Source organism: Ranitomeya imitator, chromosome 2 (genome assembly GCF_032444005.1).
Source record: "Ranitomeya imitator isolate aRanImi1 chromosome 2, aRanImi1.pri, whole genome shotgun sequence".
In the NCBI taxonomy this organism is placed as follows: domain Eukaryota; kingdom Metazoa; phylum Chordata; class Amphibia; order Anura; family Dendrobatidae; genus Ranitomeya; species Ranitomeya imitator.
In genome coordinates, this window is record NC_091283.1 from 189,101,627 (window position 1) to 189,126,614 (window position 24,988).

The 24,988-nt window shown below is 44.7% G+C and overlaps 1 protein-coding gene across 2 annotated transcripts in view; it reads right to left on the bottom strand.

Moving 5' to 3' along the window:
• Positions 1-24,988, bottom strand: part of WHRN (whirlin) — a 258,620-nt gene that overhangs the window by 8,545 nt on the left and 225,087 nt on the right. For both annotated transcript variants that reach the window (XM_069748381.1, XM_069748380.1), the window contains 4 exons: positions 16,364-16,435; positions 4,214-4,751; positions 2,360-2,523; positions 401-523 (listed from right to left, as the gene is read on the bottom strand). In XM_069748381.1, the coding sequence (XP_069604482.1) occupies positions 401-523; positions 2,360-2,523; positions 4,214-4,751; positions 16,364-16,435 (897 nt within the window). The remainder of the gene's footprint in view (positions 1-400; positions 524-2,359; positions 2,524-4,213; positions 4,752-16,363; positions 16,436-24,988) is intronic.

A 24,988-nucleotide genomic window follows, 5' to 3' on the forward strand; every position in this document is an offset into this window, starting at 1 on the left:
GCAGCTAAAATAGTCATTTACCACATTAACAATGTGTAGAGTGTATTTCTGAATCATTTAATGTTAGCTTCTTTGGAAAAAACTGTGCTTTTCTTTAAAAAATAAGGAAATTTCTAAGTGACCCTAAACTTTTGAACGGTAGTGTATATACGCCGCTTTGCGGGAATGCAGCTCCACAGCGCCGTATATATACGATGCATTTCGTGGACATGTTTGCTAGTGAGGCAACCCAGAAATGTGGTTGCAACGTCTGTGGGAGTGCTGACGGTGGCCGTATTGTCTTTGGCATAGTCAGATATTACTAGAAATTCATAAAACGTGAAATAATTGTTTATTTTTCGCTTTGATTATTGCCGTGAATTTACTGTTTAGTAGCAGATGATGACAGCCATGGTTATACCTGTATAGTTACAATGCGAGGCAGAGGTTGTCGCGTCCTGGCGCCTCCTTCAATAGCTATTCCCAAGGTAGGGGCAGTTTTCATTACACGCACTAAGGCGGCAGAAGGCTCGAGCAGGCCCGGCTACAAGAGAGAAGACGTCCTGTCAGTCAGCATCATGGCATAGGTGAAAGGATTAGTGACATGAGCGGATAAAAGAGATTAACGCGGAGCACACGATACAGAAGGGGCTGAATATAATAACGTCTGCCAGTGCCGGCACAACCAGTCCCGAAAACATTCACCATTGTCTGTGTATAGACATCAGACTGCAGGACAGGGAGCCGGACAGAACATGGAGTAACTACAGTGCGGTCATAGACATGGCGACAATTTACACCGACTGATATTAATAAAAGCAATAATCATACCCCACTGATGGAAATGTATCAGATCTGCTGAGATTAGTCTTGCCACTATGAGCAAATCTGTCTCCAGACTTCACAATACAAGTTGCATACTTTATTCATTAAATCATAGACCCATTGAGGCCGGTGTACTTCCTTTGAAAATCATTTAGACTATCCATATAATCATTTTTTTTTTTAAAGTCCCATCTTCATAGGATCTATCAGGATTTGACTTTCATTCTGACCTATTGTCAGGCTATGTGCACACGTAGAATGGTCCACTGTGGATTTTTCCACAGCCGATTTGATAAATCCGCAGGGCAAAAACACTGCGTTTTTCCTGCGGATTTATCGCGGATTTACTGCGGACTTACCGCGGTTTTTGTGCCGATTCCACTGCGGTTTTCTATTATGGAGCAGGTGTAAAACTGCTGCGGATTCCGCACAAAGAATTGACATGCTGCGGAATGTAAGCCGCTGCGTTTCCGCCCGTTTTTTTCCACAGCATGGGCACAACGTTTTCCGTTTCCCATAGGTTTACATTGTACTGTAAACTCATGGGAAACTGCTGCGGAAACGCTGCAGATCCGCAGCAAAATCCGCATCGTGTGCACAGAGCCTCATAGTAAGTACACCAGTCACATCAAGTATGAGATTTGTTGAATAGTATATGTAGTTTGTATTGTAAAAACTGGCGACAGATCCAATATAAATATTTATGAAATAAATATTATACCGGATGATGCTGTTGTACTTACTGTAAAAATCCACATCAGAACAGATGGTTTTAATCCTTTTCAGAAAGTTTAATTTCACTCCTGGACTATACAGCCCGACTGGCTGTTCCTCAGTGCCGCGTGCTGCTGAGATCTCACACTGCTCAGTACAAGCCGCAGCTCTCAGAAAATCAAGTTGGGTGGGCAGAGAATTAATAAATATGGATTCCGGACCTCTCTTACTCTTTGGGCCATATAAATTGGACGAGTGCTATCCGTGGTTTTGACGGATATCACTTGTACCCACGTTCTTGTATGTGGCTGTGCACATGTCCGAGGAAACATAGGATGCATGATTTGCCACCAAGCATCAGATGGCACTCAGCCAATCATGTCTATGGGCGTGAAAAAAATGGGACTGCATTCAGATGTCATCCGAGTGTGGTCCGATTTTCACAGACTAACATAGCGTAGAAGGAAGATAAACTTTTTTTTTTTTCTATCCACCTCTGAGAAAATTGGTTCCCACTCTAATCAAACGCTGATCAGAGTGTGGTTAGTATAATCGGGCTGATTTTCTTGAATGGAGAGAAAGCGGTCGTGTGACCCTAACCTTTAGCTGAGAATGTTAATTTTCATACTGGATTATAGAGCCATTTTGACATGGATTTTCAAAGTAAGGACACCAACCCCATCAGGTCTAATCGATCTATTGAGAAATGTATGCAGCTAGTGATAGATTTGGTTTAAAAGTCAACCTAACCCAACCATTTTCACTCATCTGATCAGTAATAAATCTTAGGATGGCTAACAATAAATGTGGAAATAAATATAATTTCTGCTTTTCGTCTTACTGGTTTCGTCATGTTCTCTGCTCCTTTGAATTTTTGGGGCTGAGGGCTGCTGTCTTTGCTGCCGCCACCGACCTCGCCTGCGTCCACGCCACTGTCTTCGCTGAGTGCTTGCCCGCTGTCTGAAAGCTGGGAAAGCGAGGCCGGGGGCGATGTAGGCAAGACGGCTGAAGAAAAATAAAAAAAATCACACAAAAGGCATCTCGTGAAAGAAAACTAGAAGAACACAGGTTATATAATATATATATATATATATATAATGTATAGATGCAAGTAACATTTATTAGTAAATACAGCATCACTTTTTAAAGCTATTGTGCCTGAGCGCCGTGGAATAAATATTAGTTGACTTGCACCAGCAGCACATCTATAATCCTTTCCTCCATACTTAAAAAAAAAAGAAAAATTAAGCTGCAGATTATATTGCAATTTCAGCAGCTGCAGCCGCTAAACTCATGGTATAGAAGTAGTCAATGTTCTATATCAGCAGATAGCGATCTTCATGGAATTATTGAGTGCAACCACAAGGGGGCGATATTTTCCTTCTTTTCCTTTATTGGTGAGGCATTACATTTTTATGTACCAGTCTGACCAATATGATGATAAGACTTGTACATTTACAACCAGTTTAAACACAGGAGGATTGCCGAAGCATAGTTAGTTTATACTGAAATGTGCACCATAGTATGATTCTCTGTGTAATCGCTCTGCACTACACACTGGTCCCACAGCACTGCTAATATCAGGGACGTTTTGGGCATAGAGTCAGATTTTGTCGTAATGTGTAAATGAAAGTTATCTAAAGTATACAGATATGCATGTAAAAGGGGACCAAAGTTAGACTCGGATGCACGTAGTATATATATATATATATATATATATATATATATATATATATATATATATAGTTTGATGCTAGAGGGAGAGACGAGCAGCATAGATAACGGACATCATGTTACTCACACCAGGGGTAAATTTGCAAAAAGTTGCAGTTGCATAATTTACTTTATTTTAATCCCCCCCCCCAAAAAAAAATAAAAATGTGTCCATAAAATTCAATATACAAAGGTTGAGCTGAGAAAAGATAAAACACAATGAAACATCAAAAAATGATGAACAAAGATCCCCCCTGATGAATGTTCTTCATAAATCGGTATTGTTGGTTAGGGCTTTTTGCAATTTACTGCTTTTTAAAATGTTCAACCATACTTGAGATATTTACACTATTGTTTACTGCTCTTTGCCTTGGAGACCGACCACTGCTGATAGACAGCAGAGCATGCGCAGTGCTTACAAGCTCTTTTCTATTGATCTTGTAAGCACTGTTTTGAAGCTACCCAGGATTGCCGAAGTGTAATGTTACCTCCTAATCCTGGCCAGCTTCAGTGTAGTGCAGCAGTGGCGGTCGGTCTCCAAGGCAACCAGCTGTAAACAAAAGAAAAGTGTTAATATCTTAAGAATGGCTGCAAATTTTAATAAGCAGTAAATTGCAAAAGTGCTTGTTCCAATAAGCTTTATCTGACAATATCTACAAAGATGGGAATAACCCTTTAAAAATCATTTTATTAGCATTAGCGTTAAACCAGCTTTCAGTCATAGGGCCGGTGAGTGACAGCTATAGACACGGTCCGGCACTTTTATTAAAAGGTGGCGATGCAGTGCATCTTCGGAGCAATCAAAAGTGCAGAGCTGTCCTCACAGTATAGTGATGCTGTGCACAATGACAGTAGCCTCGGCGGCTCCCAGGAGGAAATATGTTCATTTTCTCCCAGTAACCACACTTTCAGTAAGGCAGCCGAGAATCCACAACTCTTTAGTACAAAATGGCAAAAACTCCAAAGTTTACGAATATCTTACCTCGGGTTTGTGGAACAGCTCGGATTTCATTCACATCAGGTTCACTGTTGGGTCGATGGACTTCCACCATTACAAAATGTTGACTTGTGTGAGGGTCTAATGCATCTGTGTGTGAAGGGGAAGATGGCTGAGGGGGGCTTTCTACCACCGGCTTTAACCTTGTAGGAGACTGAACTCTTGGGAAGGGGGTGAGAGGTAGCTGCGTGACCAGAGCCAGCTGGGTTGCAGGGCAAATAGGAGTCTGTTTTTTAGGTAAAATAGTAGCATAAATCGCCTGGTTTGGATTATGTGATAGGGGAGAGGTTGGGGGTGTAGTCAGAGGGGGGAGAGGTGGACTTGGGTTTGCGGGTGATGTAAAAGGTGGCGGAGGAGGACTTGTTGGGGCAGTGAAGAAGAGCCCGGACTGAGACGATCCAGAGGAAGGGCGCTGAGCTCGTTCCCCGCTCTGCCTTCGTAGAACTGCAGGAGGTTCTTCTGTAGGTATAGGGGGAGGTGGTCTATATGCCGGGGGACCGTCTAGGAATGAATTGATATCATCCTGCAAATATATATATAATTTTTTTTTAGAAAAGCTAAGGTCTTTTATAATCAATACAGGTATAGATTCCAGGAGATCCCCACAAATTAAAAAAACGTATGAACAAGACCCCTTTAATATATTTGTAAATTATTTGCCTACAGTATATACAAAGTCTGCCAAAATCCTTGGCAAAACTCAAACTCTTATCTGGGCATCCGCATGATCAATGTGAGGCCATGAATTAAATACATCTCAGTAGGAAACATGGTACTCATGGCAGAGGCGTAGCTAGGGTTTTGGTCCAGGGGTGCGAAGCTTCTGAGTGGGCCCCTAACCAGGCAACCTTGATTACAACTGGGTGACGCGCCCTAATACTGGAGGAGAACCTCAGCAGATGACCACGCTGTTACTGAAGATAATCTCTATACAAAGACCAACACTGATATTACCGCCATATGGTCAGTGGTAGATACCAGCCCTACAGATCATATAAGAGATCACAGCACAGTTACAGATAATGACTTACCACTGATGTTCTTTCTGATGGAATCGTTCACTTTTCCCGTCTTTTCCATCTGGCCCAGACCGACACAACTTCTTCCACCCAGGACTGTCTGCAGAGAATACAACAAAGACACATTTTACTTCACATATTTTCAGCCCCATCACCATCTATTCCCAACCTGCACAAACTCCTCATCCTACTGATACCCCAATACTGAGCCGCTGCTGCCGTATGTGACCCTATTACTTCACCTGATACCCCAATACTGAGCCACTGCTGCCGTATGTGTCCCTATTACTGCACCTGATACCCCAATACTGAGCCACTGCTGCCGTATTTGTCCCTATTACTGCACCTGATACCCCAATACTGAGCCACTGCTGCCGTATGTGTCCCTAGTACTGCACCTGATACCCCAATACTGAGCCGCTGCTGCCGTATGTGACCCTATTACTTCACCTGATTCCCTGATACTGAGCCACTGCTGCCGTATGTGTCCCTATTACTGCACCTGATACCCCAATACTGAGCCACTGCTGCTGTATGTATCCATATTACTGCCCCTGATACCCCAATACTGAGCCGCTGCTGCCGTATGTGCCCCTATTACTGCACCTGATACCCCAATACTGAGCCGCTGCTGCCGTATGTGTCCCCATTACTATACCTGATACCCCAATACTAAGCCAATACTGCCGTATGTGTCCCTATTACTGCCCCTGATACCCCAATACTGAGCCGCTGCTGCCGTATGTGCCCCTATTACTGCACCTGATACCCCAATACTGAGCCGCTGCTGCCGTATGTGCCCCTATTACTGCACCTGATACCCCAATACTGAGCCGCTGCTGCCGTATGTGTCCCTATTACTGCACCTGATAACCCAATACTGAGCCGCTGCTGCCGTATGTGCGCCTATTACTGCACCTGCTGTGTGGTGCTCTTTGCCCTCTAAATTCTAAAGCAACCTTCTAGAATATAGTAATGCTGGGTGCAAGTGCCCTAGAAAACAGTGCCCACATTTTGCTCCCTAGAAAGTAATAGTGCCCCTTTGATAGTCACAGTAACTAAGTTCCCCTATAACAATAAGTGCCCACTAAACATTGAATAATGTCCCGAGTCTCATCCCCTGTACAGCTCCCCTATACACAGTATGATGCTCTCTTATACATAACATGATGCCTGCTCCCTGTAATGTACCCCCACAGTACACTGACCCCTTAATAGCCCCCAAATTGCTTGATGACCCCAACACTGTGTAATGGCCCCTTTACTGTAATCCCCACACTGTATGATGGCCGCCTAGATAGCCTCCATATAGTATAATGTGCCAGATAGTCCCCAATATAGTATAATACATTCCCCATAGGCCTGTATAGTATATTGCACTCTCTATAGGCCTGTATAGTATAATGTACTCCCCATAGGTCTGTATAGTATAATGCATTCCCCATAGACAACCTGTATAGTATGATGCACACCCGTAGGCAGCCAGTATAGTATAATGCACCCCCATAAGCAGCCAGTATAGTATAGTATAACGCACCCCCATAGGCAGCCAGTACAGTATAATGCACCCCATAGGCTGCCTGGATAGGACAATGCACCCCCATAGGCAACCAGTACAGGATAATGCACTCCCCATAGGCAGCCTGCATAGTATAATTCTCCCCCATAGGCAGCCAGTACAGTATAATACACCCCCCATAGGCAGCCTGCATAGTATAATGCACCCCCATTAGGCAGCCAGCACAGTATAATGCACCCCCATAAGGCAGCCAATACAGTATAATGCACCCCCATAGGCTGCCTGCATAGTACAATGCACCCCCATAGGCAGCCAGTACAGGATAATGCACTCCCCATAGGCAGCCTGCATAGTATAATGCACCCCCATAGGCAGCCAGTACAGTATAATGCACCCCCATAAGGCAGCCAATACAGTATAATGCACCCCCATAGGCTGCCTGCATAGTGCAATTCACCCTCATAGGCAGCCAGTACAAGATAATGCACTCCCCATAGGCAGCCTGCATAGTATAATGCTCCCCCATAGGCAGCCAGTACAGTATAATGCACCCCCATAGGCAGCCAGTGCTGTATAATACACCCCCATAGGCAGCCTGCATAGTATAATGCACCCCCATTAGGCAGCCAGCACAGTATAATGCACCCCCATTAGGCAGACAGTATAGTATAATAATAATAATAATAATCTTTATTTTTATATAGCGCTAACATATTCCGCAGCGCTTTACAGTTTGCACACATTATCATCGCTGTCCCAGATGGGGCTCACAATCTAAATTCCCTATCAGTATGTCTTTGGAATGTGGGAGGAAACCGGAGTGCCCGGAGGAAACCCACGCAAACACGGAGAGAACATACAAACTCTTTGCAGATGTTGTCCAAGGTGGGATTAGAACCCAGGACTCCAGCGCTGCAAGGCTGCTGTGCTAACCACTGCGCCACCGTGCTGCCCATGCACCCCATTAGGCACATTAGGCAGCCAATACAGTATAATGCACCCCATTAGGCAGCCAGTACAGTATAATGCACCCCCATTAAGCAGCCAGTACAGTATAATGCACCCCAATTAAGCAGCCACTACAGTATAATGGACCCCCATTAAGCAGCCAATACAATAAAATGGACCCCAATAAGGCAGCCAGTACAGTATAATGCACCCCCATTAGGCAGCCAGTACAGTTTAATGCACCCCCTTTAGACAGCCAGTACAGTATAATGCACCCCCATTGGGCAGCCAGTATAGTATAATGCACCCCCATTAGGCAGCAAGTACAGAATAATGCACCCCAGTTAGGCAACCAGTACAGTATAATGCACCCCCGCAGGCAGCCAGTACAGTATAATGCACCCACATAGGCAGCCTGTATAGTATATTGCACCTCCATTGGCAGCCAGTATAGTATAATGCACCCCATAGGCAGCCAGTACAGTATAATGCACCCCCATTAGGCAGCCAGTACAGTATAATACACCCCCATTAGGCAGCCAGTACAGTATAATGCACCCCCAATAGGCAGCCTGTATAGTATAATGCACCCCCATTAGGCAGCCAGTACAGTATAATGCACCCCCATTAGGCAGCCAGTACAGTATAATGCACCCCCAATAGGCAGCCTGTATAGTATAATGCACCCCCATACGCAGCCTGCATAGTATAATGCACCCCCATACACAGCCAGTACAGTATAATGCACCCCCATAGGCAGCCTGTATCGTATATTGCACCACCATAGGCAGCCAGTATAGTATAATGCACCCCCATAGGCAGCCTGTATAGTATAATCCCCCCTACATTAGCCAGTACAGTATAATGCACCCCCGTAGGCAGCCAGTACAGTATAACGCACCCCATTAGGCAGCCAGTACAGTATAACGCACCCCCATGGGCAGCCTGCATAGTATAATGCACCCCCATTAGGCAGCCAGTACAGTATAATGCACCCCCGTAGGCAGACAGTAGAGTATAATGCACCCCCATAGGCAGCCAGTACAGTAAAATACACCCCCCCGTAGGCAGCCAGTACAGTAAAATGCACCCCCATTAGCCAGCATAGTATAATGCACCCCCGTAGGCAGCCAGTACAGTATAATGCACCCAAATAAATAAATACAATACTCACCTCTACTCTCCTCCTGGTTTCTGCGCTGCTCCCTGCTCCTTAACACTCCTCCCATCAATGCGGTCAGCTGTATCGGCATCTAGCCGATACAGTGAACCCTGCGATGACGAGCGGGGGCCCACTGCTGGCACAAGGCCCCCCCACTGCCTCCTCAGGGGCCCCATAGCGGATGAGCGGCAGAGCAGGGAGATCGATTCTCCCTACTCTGCTGCAGAATGTAACTGTATCGGTGCAATGTGCTCACCGATACAGTTACATAGCATAGATCCGGGTGGGGCCCCTCATAGCGCGGGGCTCGAGGGCACTGCCCTCTCCAGTAGCTACGCTACTAACTCATGGTAAAGGGAATCTGTAAGGAAGTTTTTGGTATGTAATCCGAGAGCACCATGATGTTAGGGCAGATACCCTGATTCAAGTGATGTGCCACTTACTGGGCTGCTTGCTGTTATTTTGATACAATCACTGTTTTCTCTGCTGTAGATCTAGCAGAGCTTGGAAAGCTGAGCTCTGTATAACCCCGCCCACACCACTGGGACAGCTTTTTGTTTACACTGTGCATAGGCAGAAAGTGGCATATTAGTGGTTGCTACACAGAGAAGCAGGACTAGGAGGCATGAGACACCTAGTCCTGTAGTGATAACCTCCTGCTGATAAAACACTGTTTTTATTTAAACAACATTGAATTTAGTTTGCAGCTGATCTGCTGAGAGCAGGTGAGCTATAATGTATCCACTTCGAAAGGGAAACAATTTGTATATATTTGTATAGTATATTCACTATTCATGGGGAAGTTTTAGCTTATTCTTTGCTGGTTATTATAATTTCCTGACAGCCATATTGAGCTGTTTTGTGATTTATTAATGGAGAAGATTTACTAAGCAATAGGCAAAATTTCAAATATAAATTACTGCAAAAAAAATTACCGTATATATATTTTTATAATATATAATACATGTGTTTGTTTTATGCACTCTTCTTTACACCTTTTACGGTAATAAAAAAAAAAACAGTGCAGTCACCGTGAGATGTATTCACACCATAAGTAACGGGGTTATCCTGAGCTTTAACGTGACTCTCCTCATGATGGGCCATCAGTGGGAGTCCGACAATCAACACCCCCTGCTGATCAAATGATTTTAACTGGAGCGCAGAGTCAGTTTTATTATTTTTCAAGCGTAGGTCCGTGTTTCAGTGGCTGTTCCAAAAGGACGAAGATGGGGACAGAATACACAATGTTCATACCTGTGATGATGATGAGTAGGAGTCGGATCCCAAATGTTTTAATACGATGATCTATTCTAATAAGAGGCCGTGTGGGATAACGCGTTCTGTGATTCTTATGTCCTGATCCGAGCGTATAGCCTCACATGTGCCTATGAGGCCAGGCGACCCTCCCTCACCATGGGCATGTGCCTATGAGACCAGGCGACCATCCCTCATCATGGGCATATGCCTATGAGGCCAGACAACCCTCCCGCACCATGGGCATGTCCCTATGAGGCCAGGCGACCCTCCTACCCCATGGGCATGTGCCTTTGAGGCCAGGCATCCTTCCCGCACCATGGGCATGTGCCTATGAGGCCAGGCGTCCCTCCTGCACCATGGGCATGTGCCTATGAGGCCAGGCGACCCTCCTGCACCATGGTCATGTGCCTTTGAGGCCAGGCGACCATCCCTCATCATGGGCATATGCCTATGAGGCCAGACAACCCTCCCGCACCATGGGCATGTGCCTATGAGGCCAGGCGACCCTCCTACCCCATGGGCATGTGCCTTTGAGGCCAGGCATCCTTCCCGCACCATGGGCATGTGCCTATGAGGCCAAGCGTCCCTCCTGCACCATGGGCATGTGCCTATGAGGCCAGGCGACCCTCCTGCACCATGGTCATGTGCCTTTGAGGCCAGGCGACCCTCCTGCACCATGGGCATGTGCCTATGAGGCCAGGTGACCCTCCCGCACCATGGGCATGTGCCTATGAGGCCAGGCAACCCTCCTGCACCATGGGCATGTGGCTATGAGGCCAGGTGACCCGGCGACCCTCCCGCACCATGGGAATGTGCCTATGAGGCCAGGCAACCCTCCAGCACTATGGGCATGTGCCTATGAGGCCAGGCGACCCTCCTGCACCATGGGCATGAGCCTATGAGGCCAGGCGACCCTCCCGCACCATGGGCATGTGCCTAGGAGGCCAGGCGTCCCTCCCGCACCATGGGCATGCCTATGAGGCCAGGCGACCCTCCTGCACCATGGGCATGTGCCTATAAGGCCTGGCGACCCTCCTGCACCATGGGCATGTGCATATGCAAAAAAAAAAAAAAAAAAAAAGAAAAGGGCACACAGCAACAAGTGACAGCAAAAAGTACAGCCAAGAAGCAACGAAGAGTGGTGGTGGTGGGAGACTCACTACTGAGAGGCACAGAAGCAGCCATCTGCAGACCGGACATAACTGCAAGAGAAGTATGCTGCCTTCCAGGTGCGATGATCAAGGATGTGACCGATAGGATACCAAAGCTCTTCAGCTCCAAGGACGTCCACCCATTTCTTCTGATACATGTTGGCACCAATGACACGGCAAGGAAGGACCTACCGACAATCTGCAAGGACTTTGAAGAGTTGGGGAAGAAAGTAAAGGAACTGGATGCACAGGTAGTTTTTTCTTCTATCCTTCCAGTAGATGGGCATGGCACCAGGAGATGGAACAGGATCCTTGATGCAAACAACTGGCTAAGACGATGGTGCAGACAACAAGGATTTGGATTCCTGGACCACGGTGTGAATTACTGGTATGATGGACTCCTCGCCAGAGACGGACTACACCTCAACAAACCTGGGAAACACACATTCGCCAGAAGACTCGCTACACTCATCAGGAGGGCGTTAAACTAGAAGAAGAGGGGACGGGAAGAAAAACATTAGACTCGAACAAAGACGACCCAGGAAAACATACTCAGAAGGGAGGTAAGACCATTTCTAAAACAATCCACAGTGAGGAGATTGGAACAAAACAAAATCCTCTAAACTGCATGCTCGCAAACGCCAGAAGCCTGACAAACAAGATGGAAGAACTAGAAGCAGAAATATCTACAGGTAACTTTGACATAGTGGGAATAACCGAGACATGGTTAGATGAAAGCTATGACTGGGCAGTTAACTTACAGGGTTACAGTCTGTTTAGAAAGGATCGTAAAAATCGGAGAGGAGGAGGGGTTTGTCTCTATGTAAAGTCTTGTCTAAAGTCCACTTTAAGGGAGGATATTAGCGAAGGGAATGAGGATGTCGAGTCCATATGGGTTGAAATTCATGGAGGGAAAAATGGTAACAAAATTCTCATTGGGGTCTGTTACAAACCCCCAAATATAACAGAAAGCATGGAAAGTCTACTTCTAAAGCAGATAGATGAAGCTGCAACCCATAATGAGGTCCTGGTTATGGGGGACTTTAACTACCCGGATATTAACTGGGAAACAGAAACCTGTGAAACCCATAAAGGCAACAGGTTTCTGCTAATAACCAAGAAAAATTATCTTTCACAATTGGTGCAGAATCCAACCAGAGGAGCAGCACTTTTAGACCTAATACTATCTAATAGACCTGACAGAATAACAAATCTGCAGGTGGTTGGGCATTTAGGAAATAGCGACCACAATATTGTGCAGTTTCACCTGTCTTTCACTAGGGGGACTTGTCAGGGAGTCACAAAAACATTGAACTTTAGGAAGGCAAAGTTTGAACAGCTTAGAGATGCCCTTAATCTGGTAGACTGGGACAATATCCTCAGAAATGAGAATACAGATAATAAATGGGAAATGTTTAAGAACATCCTAAATAGGCAGTGTAAGCGGTTTATACCTTGTGGGAATAAAAGGACTAGAAATAGGAAAAACCCATTGTGGCTAAACAAAGAAGTAAGACAGGCAATTAACAGTAAAAAGAAAGCATTTGCACTACTAAAGCAGGATGGCACCAATGAAGCTCTAAAAAACTATAGGGAGAAAAATACTTTATCTAAAAAACTAATTAAAGCTGCCAAAAAGGAAACAGAGAAGCACATTGCTAAGGAGAGTAAAACTAATCCCAAACTGTTCTTCAACTATATCAATAGTAAAAGAATAAAAACTGAAAATGTAGGCCCCTTAAAAAATAGTGAGGAAAGAATGGTTGTAGATGACGAGGAAAAAGCTAACATATTAAACACCTTCTTCTCCACGGTATTCACGGTGGAAAATGAAATGCTAGGTGAAATCCCAAGAAACAATGAAAACCCTATATTAAGGGTCACCAATCTAACCCAAGAAGAGGTGCGAAACCGGCTAAATAAGATTAAAATAGATAAATCTCCGGGTCCGGATGGCATACACCCACGAGTACTAAGAGAACTAAGTAATGTAATAGATAAACCATTATTTCTTATTTTTAGTGACTCTATAGCGACAGGGTCTGTTCCGCAGGACTGGCGCATAGCAAATGTGGTGCCAATATTCAAAAAGGGCTCTAAAAGTGAACCTGGAAATTATAGGCCAGTAAGTCTAACCTCTATTGTTGGTAAAATATTTGAAGGGTTTCTGAGGGATGTTATTCTGGATTATCTCAATGAGAATAACTGTTTAACTCCATATCAGCATGGGTTTATGAGAAATCGCTCCTGTCAAACCAATCTAATCAGTTTTTATGAAGAGGTAAGCTATAGACTGGACCACGGTGAGTCATTGGACGTGGTATATCTCGATTTTTCCAAAGCGTTTGATACCGTGCCGCACAAGAGGTTGGTACACAAAATGAGAATGCTTGGTCTGGGGGAAAATGTGTGTAAATGGGTTAGTAACTGGCTTAGTGATAGAAAGCAGAGGGTGGTTATAAATGGTATAGTCTCTAACTGGGTCGCTGTGACCAGTGGGGTACCGCAGGGGTCAGTATTGGGACCTGTTCTCTTCAACATATTCATTAATGATCTGGTAGAAGGTTTACACAGTAAAATATCGATATTTGCAGATGATACAAAACTATGTAAAGCAGTTAATACAAGAGAAGATAGTATTCTGCTACAGATGGATCTGGATAAGTTGGAAACTTGGGCTGAAAGGTGGCAGATGAGGTTTAACAATGATAAATGTAAGGTTATACACATGGGAAGAGGGAATCAATATCACCATTACACACTGAACGGGAAACCACTGGGTAAATCTGACAGGGAGAAGGACTTGGGGATCCTAGTTAATGATAAACTTACCTGGAGCAGCCAGTGCCAGGCAGCAGCTGCCAAGGCAAACAGGATCATGGGGTGCATTAAAAGAGGTCTGGATACACATGATGAGAGCATTATACTGCCTCTGTACAAATCCCTAGTTAGACCGCACATGGAGTACTGTGTCCAGTTTTGGGCACCGGTGCTCAGGAAGGATATAATGGAACTAGAGAGAGTACAAAGGAGGGCAACAAAATTAATAAAGGGGATGGGAGAACTACAATACCCAGATAGATTAGCGAAATTAGGATTATTTAGTCTAGAAAAAAGACGACTGAGGGGCGATCTAATAACCATGTATAAGTATATAAGGGGACAATACAAATATCTCGCTGAGGATCTGTTTATACCAAGGAAGGTGACGGGCACAAGGGGGCATTCTTTGCGTCTGGAGGAGAGAAGGTTTTTCCACCAACATAGAAGAGGATTCTTTACTGTTAGGGCAGTGAGAATCTGGAATTGCTTGCCTGAGGAGGTGGTGATGGCGAACTCAGTCGAGGGGTTCAAGAGAGGCCTGGATGTCTTCCTGGAGCAGAACAATATTGTATCATACAATTATTAGGTTCTGTAGAAGGACGTAGATCTGGGGATTTATTATGATGGAATATAGGCTGAACTGGATGGACAAATGTCTTTTTTCGGCCTTACTAACTATGTTACTATGTTATGTTACTATAAGGCCTGGCGACCCTCCTGCACCATGGGCATGTGCCTATAAGGCCTGGCGACCCTCCTGCACCATGGGCATGAGCCTATGAGGCCAGGCGACCCTCCCGCACCATGGGCATGTGCCTAGGAGGCCAGGCGTCCCTCCCGCACCATGGGCATGCCTATGAGGCCAGGCGACCCTCCTGCACCATGGGCATGTGCCTATAAGGCCTGGCGACCCTCCTGCACCATGGGCATGTGCCTATAAGGCCTGGCGACCCTCCTGCACCATGGGCATGTGCCTATGAGGCCAGGCGACCCTCCTGCAAAATGGGCATGTGCCTATGAGGCCTGGCGACCCTCCTGCACCATGGGCATGTGCCTATGAGGCCAGGTGACCCTCCTGCACCATGGACATGTGCCTATAAGGCCTGGCGACCCTCCTGCACCATGGGCATGTGCCTATGAGGCCTGGCGACCCTCCTGCACCATGGACATGTGCCTATGAGGCCAGGTGACCCTCCTGCACCATGGGCATGTGCCTATGAGGCCAGGCGACCCTCCTGCACCATGGGCATGAGCCTATGAGGCCAGGCGACCCTCCTGCACCATGGGCATGTGCCTATGAGGCCTGGCGACCCTCCTGCACCATGGGCATGTGCCTATGAGGCCTGGCGACCCTCCTGCACCATGGGCATGTGCCTATGAGGCCAGGTGACCCTCCTGCACCATGGACATGTGCCTATAAGGCCTGGCGACCCTCCTGCACCATGGGCATGTGCCTATGAGGCCTGGCGACCCTCCTGCACCATGGACATGTGCCTATGAGGCCAGGTGACCCTCCTGCACCATGGGCATGTGCCTATGAGGCCAGGTGACCCTCCTGCACCATGGGCATGTGCCTATGAGGCCAGGTGACCCTCCTGCACCGTGGACATTACGGTCTGTATACGGACTGTGAGTTTCGCCTTTCCTAACCCCGGCCTAACCCATCCACGTCCTTCTCACCTCTCAGTCTAGAATACAGTAAAAAAAGTGATAGATGAGCTGAATTTTTCAGTAGAATTCTCCTTTATGTTTCAGACGCTGCTTTTGTAGCAGAATGAATGGGATCCGCTCATTATTACAGCGAATGCTCTGAGTTCATTCACGTTACAGCAGGTATTGACCAATTCCTTCTCCTCTAAGTCAGCAGTTCACAAGGGTAGACTCTCCTCACTAGTCTTCGCATACATAATCGTGTCTCTCCTTAAATAGGTCTATTATATTAGCTCCATGTAGAAAAAAAAGACTATTGACCTGTCCGCAAGCAGCCCAGATTAATGGACAGATCATGCATTAAACATTGCTTTTAATCTGCAGGAGGCCCTTGGGGAGTGGAAAGGTTCATTTTAGATTCTCCGCTCCTATTCTCAGAACTGTCCATTGTAACACAGCTGCAGATTGTATCGGCCATATAAACCATGTTCATGATGCCCGCGAGGTATGCTCGTCCTTGGAAATAGATGACACCGTCATGTCGATTCGAGTCTATCACCAGCATGGATCCCCATTATTGTCAATCTCGAAAACATTTACACTTACCAGCGAGATGTCGGGCAGAGTCGTCCTAGTAAGACTCCCAGAATCTGCGCTTCCCTCGGGGTCAGCTCCATTCTAGTTAAAGCACAGGAGAAATTACCATCACAGAGAAAAACCTGCATGAAATAATTCTACTGAAGACATAGTATACGGTGACTTTTAATTCCTGGAACATCGCTGGACATACAAGGGTAATTACGGGAGCACAAGATGCGTGGGCATGCAGAGATTTTCCGCTAGCGTGTCTATTAGGCCATCTGGTGATTGCGTGCAACCTGTTTTAGGAACTGAATTTGTAAAATGACATTGACTGCTTTTACACTTCTGCGGGTCAAGCTGAAAGTGCATTTGGTCTAAACAGTATATTTTGTAATGTAAAAGGCCATCCCAATGTAACATCACTATATCACATTAATGGAACAGGACATAGCAACCAAACCCTATAATATATCAGTATACTTTATGTTCATATATGTCTGTCAAAGACGTCAGGCAAGAGCCCAAGTGAATGTTTATTTGCTTCATCAGGTTTTTGCCCTCTCTTCTGCACACCGCCTAGGACAACCGGTCAGATTATTAGGTTCTGTGTGAGTGTGGCCATAAAGGGTTATTTTCATCTCTAGAAGTCTGAAGAAGTCCAAAATATTGATCCATGGTTTAATAATTGGAATCTGTATCAATTTTTTTGCTATGTGATCTGAGAGCAGCGTGATGTAATAATTTTATTTCTATGGCGCCAACCTATTCCGCAGCACTTTACAATTAAGCAGGGATATGCACAGACAATAAAAGCATCATATAGTAACACATTATTCAGTTACAGGAGGAGGGAGGGTCCTGCTTACAATCTATAAGGAAATAGGGGGACACAATAGGTAGAATGTGCTGTTATGCCCTGTTCAGCCATCATTATAATAAATCAGGGTTTTCGTATAAAGCTGCACAATCCGGTCATCAGCTGGGATCTGTGTAGTTGCCGTGTGCTATTGGGTGCATGGAGGATGTGGAGATCGATGAATAGGTCTGTCTAAAGAGATGTGTTTTTAAAGCACGCTTAAAAACATGGGGCTAAATAATAGTCGGATCGGCCGAGGGTAGTGCATTCCAGAACCCTGGTGCAGCATTAGACAAGTCTTGTAGACAAAGGCTGGAGGTTCCGATTATGGAGGATGTTAGTCTTAGATCAGTTACAGAACAGAGGGTATGGGAAGGGGATAGACTGAGGATGAGAGAGAAGATGTAGGGTAGTGCAGAACTGTGAAGAGCTTTGTGGGTGAGAGAGAAGTTTGTATTGTAGCGAGTGGGTAACCAGTGCAAAGGCTGGCACAGGGTAGAGGAATCGGTGAAGCGGCTGGACAGAAATACAACCCTGACTGACGCATTCAGGATGGTTTGGAGGGGAGAAAGTTTAGTAAGCGGGAGACTGATCGGAAGAGAGTTGCAGTAGTCCAGACGAGAGTGAATAAGAGCGACAGTAAGAGTTTTTACAGGTGAGAAAAGGTCGGATTCTGGAGATGATTTTTAAGATTGATAGATATAGGGAATGAAGGACAGTTCTATGTAAAATCTAACTCCAAGACAAGGAGTGTGCTGCCTGGAAGCTATGGTTGAACCACCCAAGGCAATTGCAATATCAGGTAGAAGTTGGTTCCTAGAGGAAGGAAACGCTAGAACTTCTGTTTTGGAGAGATTTAGTTTCAGATAGAGTGATGACATGATGTTAAAGACAGCGGACAGACAATCCCGGGTATTTTAATTTAAGGTGGGGGTGATGTCAGGAGCAGAGATGTAGTATCACTTACTGCGCTGCTTTCTGCAGTTTGGATTAAATCCATCCTTTCTCTTTTGCAGATCTACCAGTTGTCTGAATGCTGAGCCCTGTATAACTCTGCCCACACCTCTCATTGACAGCTTTCTGTGTACACTGTGCATAGGCAGAAAGCTGCCAGTCAGTGGTGGTGGTGTGATTGGACTACATGGGCACAGGTTTTCTGGCCGATAAAACATTGATTTGATCAAAACTGCAAGAAGCAGCCCAGTAAATTACACAGCGCTGGAGTCAGAGTCTCTGCCCCTACATCATGCAGCTCTCAGATTAAATATCAAAAACCTGCTGACAGATTCCCTTTAATCCCTTCTTGACATATTATGCTGATGCAGTGCTTTGTATAGCTGTATAGTACAAGTGATCGGATGCAGTAAAATGTGAAAAAAAAGTATTTAAAAATATGAAAAAATAAAACACAAAAATTCAAATCACGCCACTTTTGCCCCATTAAAAGTAAAGCAATTAAAAAAATACACATAATTGATACAGCTGCGTTCTTAAGAGTCCGATCCATCAAAATATAAAGTAAATTAATTTGATCGATAAATGGTGCAATGATAAAAAAATAAAGAATCAAAACTCTAGAGTTACGTTTTTTTGAGCAGCCGCAACATTGCACCGAAATGCAATAAGAGACAATCAGAACATTGTGTCTACCCCAAAAATGATATCAGCTCAGGGCGTAAAAAACAAACCCTGAACCAGCCACAGATCGCAAAAAATGAAAATCTTACCGGTCTTGGAAAATGGTGACAACAAAAAATGTAAAAAAAAATCCACATTTTTTTTCACCACTTAAATAAAAAAAACAATACATGTTTGGTATATGTGTACCTCGTACTGACCTGCAGAATAATACTGTCAGGTCAGTTTTACCATATAGTGAACATGGTAAATAAAAAAAAAACGAGGAATTGCACTTCCTTTGCAATTTTAATGCACTTGGATTTTTTCCTGCTTCCCAGTGTATCACATGATAAAATGAATAATGCCATTCAAAGTATAACTTATCCCACAAAACACAAGTCCTTGTACAGCGATGTGGACGGAAAAATAAAAACATTATGGCTCTTGGAAGAAGAGGAAATTCCCTCCTCCTACCCCAAAAATCCCCTGGTCATAAAGGGTTAAGCAGGTCTATCTACGTAACACACAATGCTTGTTTATGGGCAAAGGGAAATCAGTATGGTCTGTGCCCATTATTCATGCTTGGATCTATTTTTACATTTGTCCTTGGAATATATTTCCTAGAATAAATTATAATGTCCTGTGGCCTCTCATTGTATAGTACTAAGACCACTCTCTGCAAAGATGAAATACCATGTGAAAATATGGGTTCTCCCTAACGGCAGTCCCACACGTCCAGATAATTCCGGTACCGGAAAAATCGGTACCGGAATTATCCGTGTCCGTGTGCCCGTGCGTTTCTGTGGCACACGTGCGGCACACGTCTGCCGCCTGTGTGCCGACTGGGTACCACACGCACCGTGCAGGAGACAGCGCTAGAGATAAGCGCTGTCTCCTGCATCTGGTGCTGAAGCCGCGATTCATATCTTCTCTGCAGCAGCGTTTGCTGTAGAGAAGATATGAATTGCGGCTTCAGCACCATGTAACATAGTAACATAGTTACTAAGGCCGAAAAAAGACATTTGTCCATCCAGTTCAGCCTATATTCCATCATAATAAATACCCAGATCTACGTCCTTCTACAGAACCTAATAATTGTATGATACAATATTGTTCTGCTCCAGGAAGACATCCAGGCCTCTCTTGAACCCCTCGACTGAGTTCGCCATCACCACCTCCTCAGGCAAGCAATTCCAGATTCTCACTGCCCTAACAGTAAAGAATCCTCTTCTATGTTGGTGGAAAAACCTTCTCTCCTCCAGACGCAAAGAATGCCCCCTTGTGCCCGTCACCTTCCTTGGTATAAACAGATCCTCAGCGAGATATTTGTATTGTCCCCTTATATACTTATACATGGTTATTAGATCGCCCCTCAGTCGTCTTTTTTCTAGACTAAATAATCCTAATTTCGCTAATCTATCTGGGTATTGTAGTTCTCCCATCCCCTTTATTAATTTTGTTGCCCTCCTTTGTACTCTCTCTAGTTCCATTATATCCTTCCTGAGCACCGGTGCCCAAAACTGGACACAGTACTCCATGTGCGGTCTAACTAGGGATTTGTACAGAGGCAGTATAATGCTCTCATCATGTGTATCCAGACCTCTTTTAATGCACCCCATGATCCTGTTTGCCTTGGCAGCTGCTGCCTGGCACTGGCTGCTCCAGGTAAGTTTATCATTAACTAGGATCCCCAAGTCCTTCTCCCTGTCAGATTTACCCAGTGGTTTCCCGTTCAGTGTGTGGGGGGGACAGCGCTTACTGTAGCGCTGTCTCCTGCACGGCACACGGACTGCACACGGACAACGTCCGTGTGCGGTACGTGTTTTACACGGACCCATTGACTTTAAGGGGTCTGTGTAATACGTGCGCTCCCACGAACACTGACATGTCTCCGTGTTTTGCACACGGACACACGGTCCGTGAAAACACGCTGACATGTGCAGAGACACATTGATTTCAATGTGTCTACGTGAGTCAGTGTCTCCGGTACGTGAAGGAACTGTCACCTCACGTACTGGAGCCATTGACATGTGAAACCGGCCTAAGGCAATATTGTCTGCCACCAAACCATAAACTATGCTATGGATCTGATAGAGTTGTGCTATGAATAGGGAAGATTCTACAAGCAGGGAAGCTCCCATCAAGAATGAACGCTCAACCCACATTATGGCATATGTCAGACGGCTAGAAAGCCCCGCCGTTACGGATCTGCCATATATCCCAAGCTAAGAGAGGAATTATCCACAGGTCACTGAATGTCGCAGTTTTAAGAATTATGTGTAGATTTCTCAGTTCTAACTATCAGTCATGCCCAAAAGGAAAGAGCAGATTGTTGTTTGTGTCTTCTGCACCCGGCCCATTTTACAGGCGTCCTGTTGTGGTTATAGTATAGTACAAACCCAGTCCATCTTATACAGTCATATTCACTAATCTAGGGACTCTAGACATCAGAATATTACAGAATACTCTGTTCCTTGCATCTTTAATTTCCTAATATTTAGCACAGTCCCTTACATGCACCCACTGGCCCCAGAGCAGCTGCTCAGGTCACACCTATGGCATATCCTTTCCTACAGGAATTGCTGAAGGCCAGGCTAACATCTCTATCCCACATCTGGATTGGGTTGGGAGGGCAAATCTCTAGCCAACAAGTCATACCTGAACAGGAGTTTTTTCCTCCCCCTACTATTGTTTTTCAACTTCATTTTCTTCTTAACCCCTTAGTGACAGAGCCAATTTGGTACTTAATGACCAGGCCAATTTTTGCAATTCTGACCACTGTCACTTTATGAGGTTATAACTCTGGAACGCTTCAATGGATCCCGCTGATTCTGAGATTGTTTTTTCGTGACATATTGTACTTCATGTTAGTTTCTTTGATATTACTTGCGATTATTTATGAAAAAAACGGAAATATGGCGAAAATGTTTAAAATTTTGCAATTTTCAAACTTTGTATTTTTATGCCCTTAAATCAGAGAGATATGTCACGAAAAATAGTTAATAAATAACATTTCCCACATGTCTACTTTACATCAGCACAATTTTGGAAACAAAATTTTTTTTTGTTAGGGAGTTATAAGGGTTAAAAGTTGACCAGCAATTTCTCATTTTTACAACACCATTTTTTTTTAGAAACCACATCACATTTGAAGTCATTTTGAGGGGTCTATATGATAGAAAATAATGAAGTGTGACACCATTCTAAAAACTACACCCCTCAAGGTTCTCAAAACCACATTCAAGAAGTTTATTAACCCTTTACGTGCTTCACAGGAACTGAAACAATGTGGAAGGAAAAAATGAACATTTAACTTTTTTTTTGCAAACATCTTAATTCAGAACCATTTTTTTTATTTTCACAAGTGTAAAAACAGAAATGTAACCATAAATTTTGTTATGCAATTTCTCCTGAATACGCCAATACCCCATATGTGGGGGTAAACCACTGTTAGGGCGCACCGCAGAACTTAGAAGTGAAGGAGCGCCGTTTGACTTTTTCAATGCAGAATTGGCTGGAATTGAGATCGGACGCCATGTCACATTTAGAGAGCCCCTGATGTGCCTAAACAGTGGAAACTCCCCACAAGTGACACCATTTTGGAAACTAGACCCCTTAAGGAACTTATCTAGATGTGTGGTGAGCACTTTGAACCCCCAAGTGCTTCACAGAAGTTTATAACGTAGAGCCGTGAAAATAAAAAATCGCTTTTGTTTACACAAAAATGATCTTTTTGCCCACAAATTTTTATTTTCACAAGGGTAACAGGAGAAATTAGACCACAAAAGTTGTTGTGCAATTTCTCCTGAGTACGCTGATACCCAATATGTGGGGGTAAACAACTGTTAGGGCGCACCGCAGAGCTTGGAAGAGAAGGAGTGCCGTTTTACTTTTTCAATGTAGAATTGGCTGGAATTGAGATTGGACGCCGTGTCGCGTTTGGAGAGCCCCTGATGTGCCTAAACAGTGGAAACCCCCCACAAGTGACACCATTTTGGAAACTAGACCCCTTAAGGAACTTATCTAGATGTGTGGCGAGCACTTTGAACCCCCATGTGCTTCACAGAAGTTTATAACGTAGAGCCGTGAAAAAAAAAATTGCATTTTTTCTACAAAAATGATCTTTTTGCCCACAAATTTTTATTTTCACAAGGGTAACAGGAGAAATTAGACCACTAAAGTTGTTGTGCAATTTCTCCTGAGTACGTCGATACCCAATATGTGGGGGTAAACCACTGTTTAGGCGCACCGCAGAGCTTGGAAGAGAAAGAGTGCCGTTTTACTTTTTCAATGTAGAATTGGCTGGAATTGAGATCGGACGCCATGTCGCGTTTGGAGAGCCCCTGATGTGCCTAAACAGTAGAAATCCCCCACAAGTGACCCCATTTTGGAAACTAGACCCCCCATGGAACTTATCTAGATGTGTGGTGAGAACCTTGAATGCCCAAGTGCTTCACAGAAGTTTATAATGCAGAGCCGTGAAAATAAAAAATATTTTTTTTTTCCACAAAAAAGATTTTTTAGCCCTCAAGTTTTTATTTTCACAAGGGTAACATGAGAAATTGGACCCCAAAAGTTGTTGTCCAATTTGTCCTGAGTATGCTGGTACCCCATATGTGGGGGTAAACCACTGTTTGGGCGCACGGCAGAGCTCGGAAGGAAGGAGTGCCGTTTTGGAATGCAGACTTTGATAGAATGGTCTGCGGGTATTATGTTGTGTTTGCAGAGCCCCTGATGTACCTAACCAGTAGAAACCCTCCACAAGTGACCCCATTTTGGAAACTAGACCCCCCAAGGAACTTATCTAGATGTGTGGTGAGAACTTTGAATGCCCAAGTGCTTTACAGAAGTTTAGAATGCAGAGTCGTGAAAATAAAAAATATTTTTTTTTTCCACAAAAAAGATATTGTAGCCCGCAAGTTTTTAATTTCACAAGGGTAACAGGAGAAATTGGACTGCAATAGTTGTTGTCCAATTTATCCCGAGTACGCTGATGCGCCATATGTGGGGGTAAACCACTGTTTGGGCGCACGGCAGAGCTCGGAAGGGAAGGAGCGCCTTTTTGGAATGCAGACTTTGATAGAATGGTCTGTGGGCATTATGTTGCGATTGCAGAGCCCCTGATGTACCTAAACTGTAGTAACCCCCCACAAGTGACCCCATTTTGGAAACTAGACCCCCCAAGGAACTTATCTAGATCTGTGGTGAGAACTTTGAATGCCCAAGTGCTTCACAGAAGTTTAGAATGCAGAGTCGTGAAAATAAAAAATATTTTTTTTTCCACAAAAAAAGATATTGTAGCCCTCAAGTTTTTATTTTCACAAGGGTAACAGGAGAAATTGGACTGCAATAGTTGTTGTCCAATTTATCCCGAGTACGCTGATGCGCCATATGTGGGGGTAAACCACTGTTTGGGCGCACGGCAGAGCTTGGAATGGAAGGAGCGCCTTTTTGGAATGCAGACTTTGATAGAATGGTCTGTGGGCATTATGTTGCGATTGCAGAGCCCCTGATGTACCTAAACTGTAGTAACCCCCCACAAGTGACCCCATTTTGGAAACTAGACCCCCCAAGGAACTTATCTAGATGTGTGGTGAGAACTTTGAATGCCCAAGTGCTTCACAGAAGTTTAGAATGCAGAGTCGTGAAAATAAAAAATATTTTTTTTTCCACAAAAAAGATATTGTAGCCCCCAAGTTTTTATTTTCACAAGGGTAACAGGAGAAATTGGACTGCAATAGTTGTTGTCCAATTTATCCCGAGTACGCTGATGCGCCATATGTGGGGGTAACCCACTGTTTGGGTGCACGGCAGAGCTCAGAAGGGAGGGAGCACCATTTGACTTTTTGAGCGCAAAATTGGCTGTCGTGTTTGGAGACCCCCTGATGTACCTAAACAGTGGAAACCCCACAATTCTAGCTCCAACCCTAACCCCAACACACCCCTAACCCTAATCCCAACCTGATCCATAATCCTAATCACTAACCCTAACCATAATCACAACCCTTACCCCAAAACAACCCTAATGTCAACCCTAACCATAACCCTAATCAAAACCCTAAATCCAACACACCCCTAATCCTAATCTCAACCCTAACCTCAAACCTAACCCTAATCCCAATACACCCCTAATCACAACCCTAACCTTAACCCTAATCCCAAACCTAACCCTA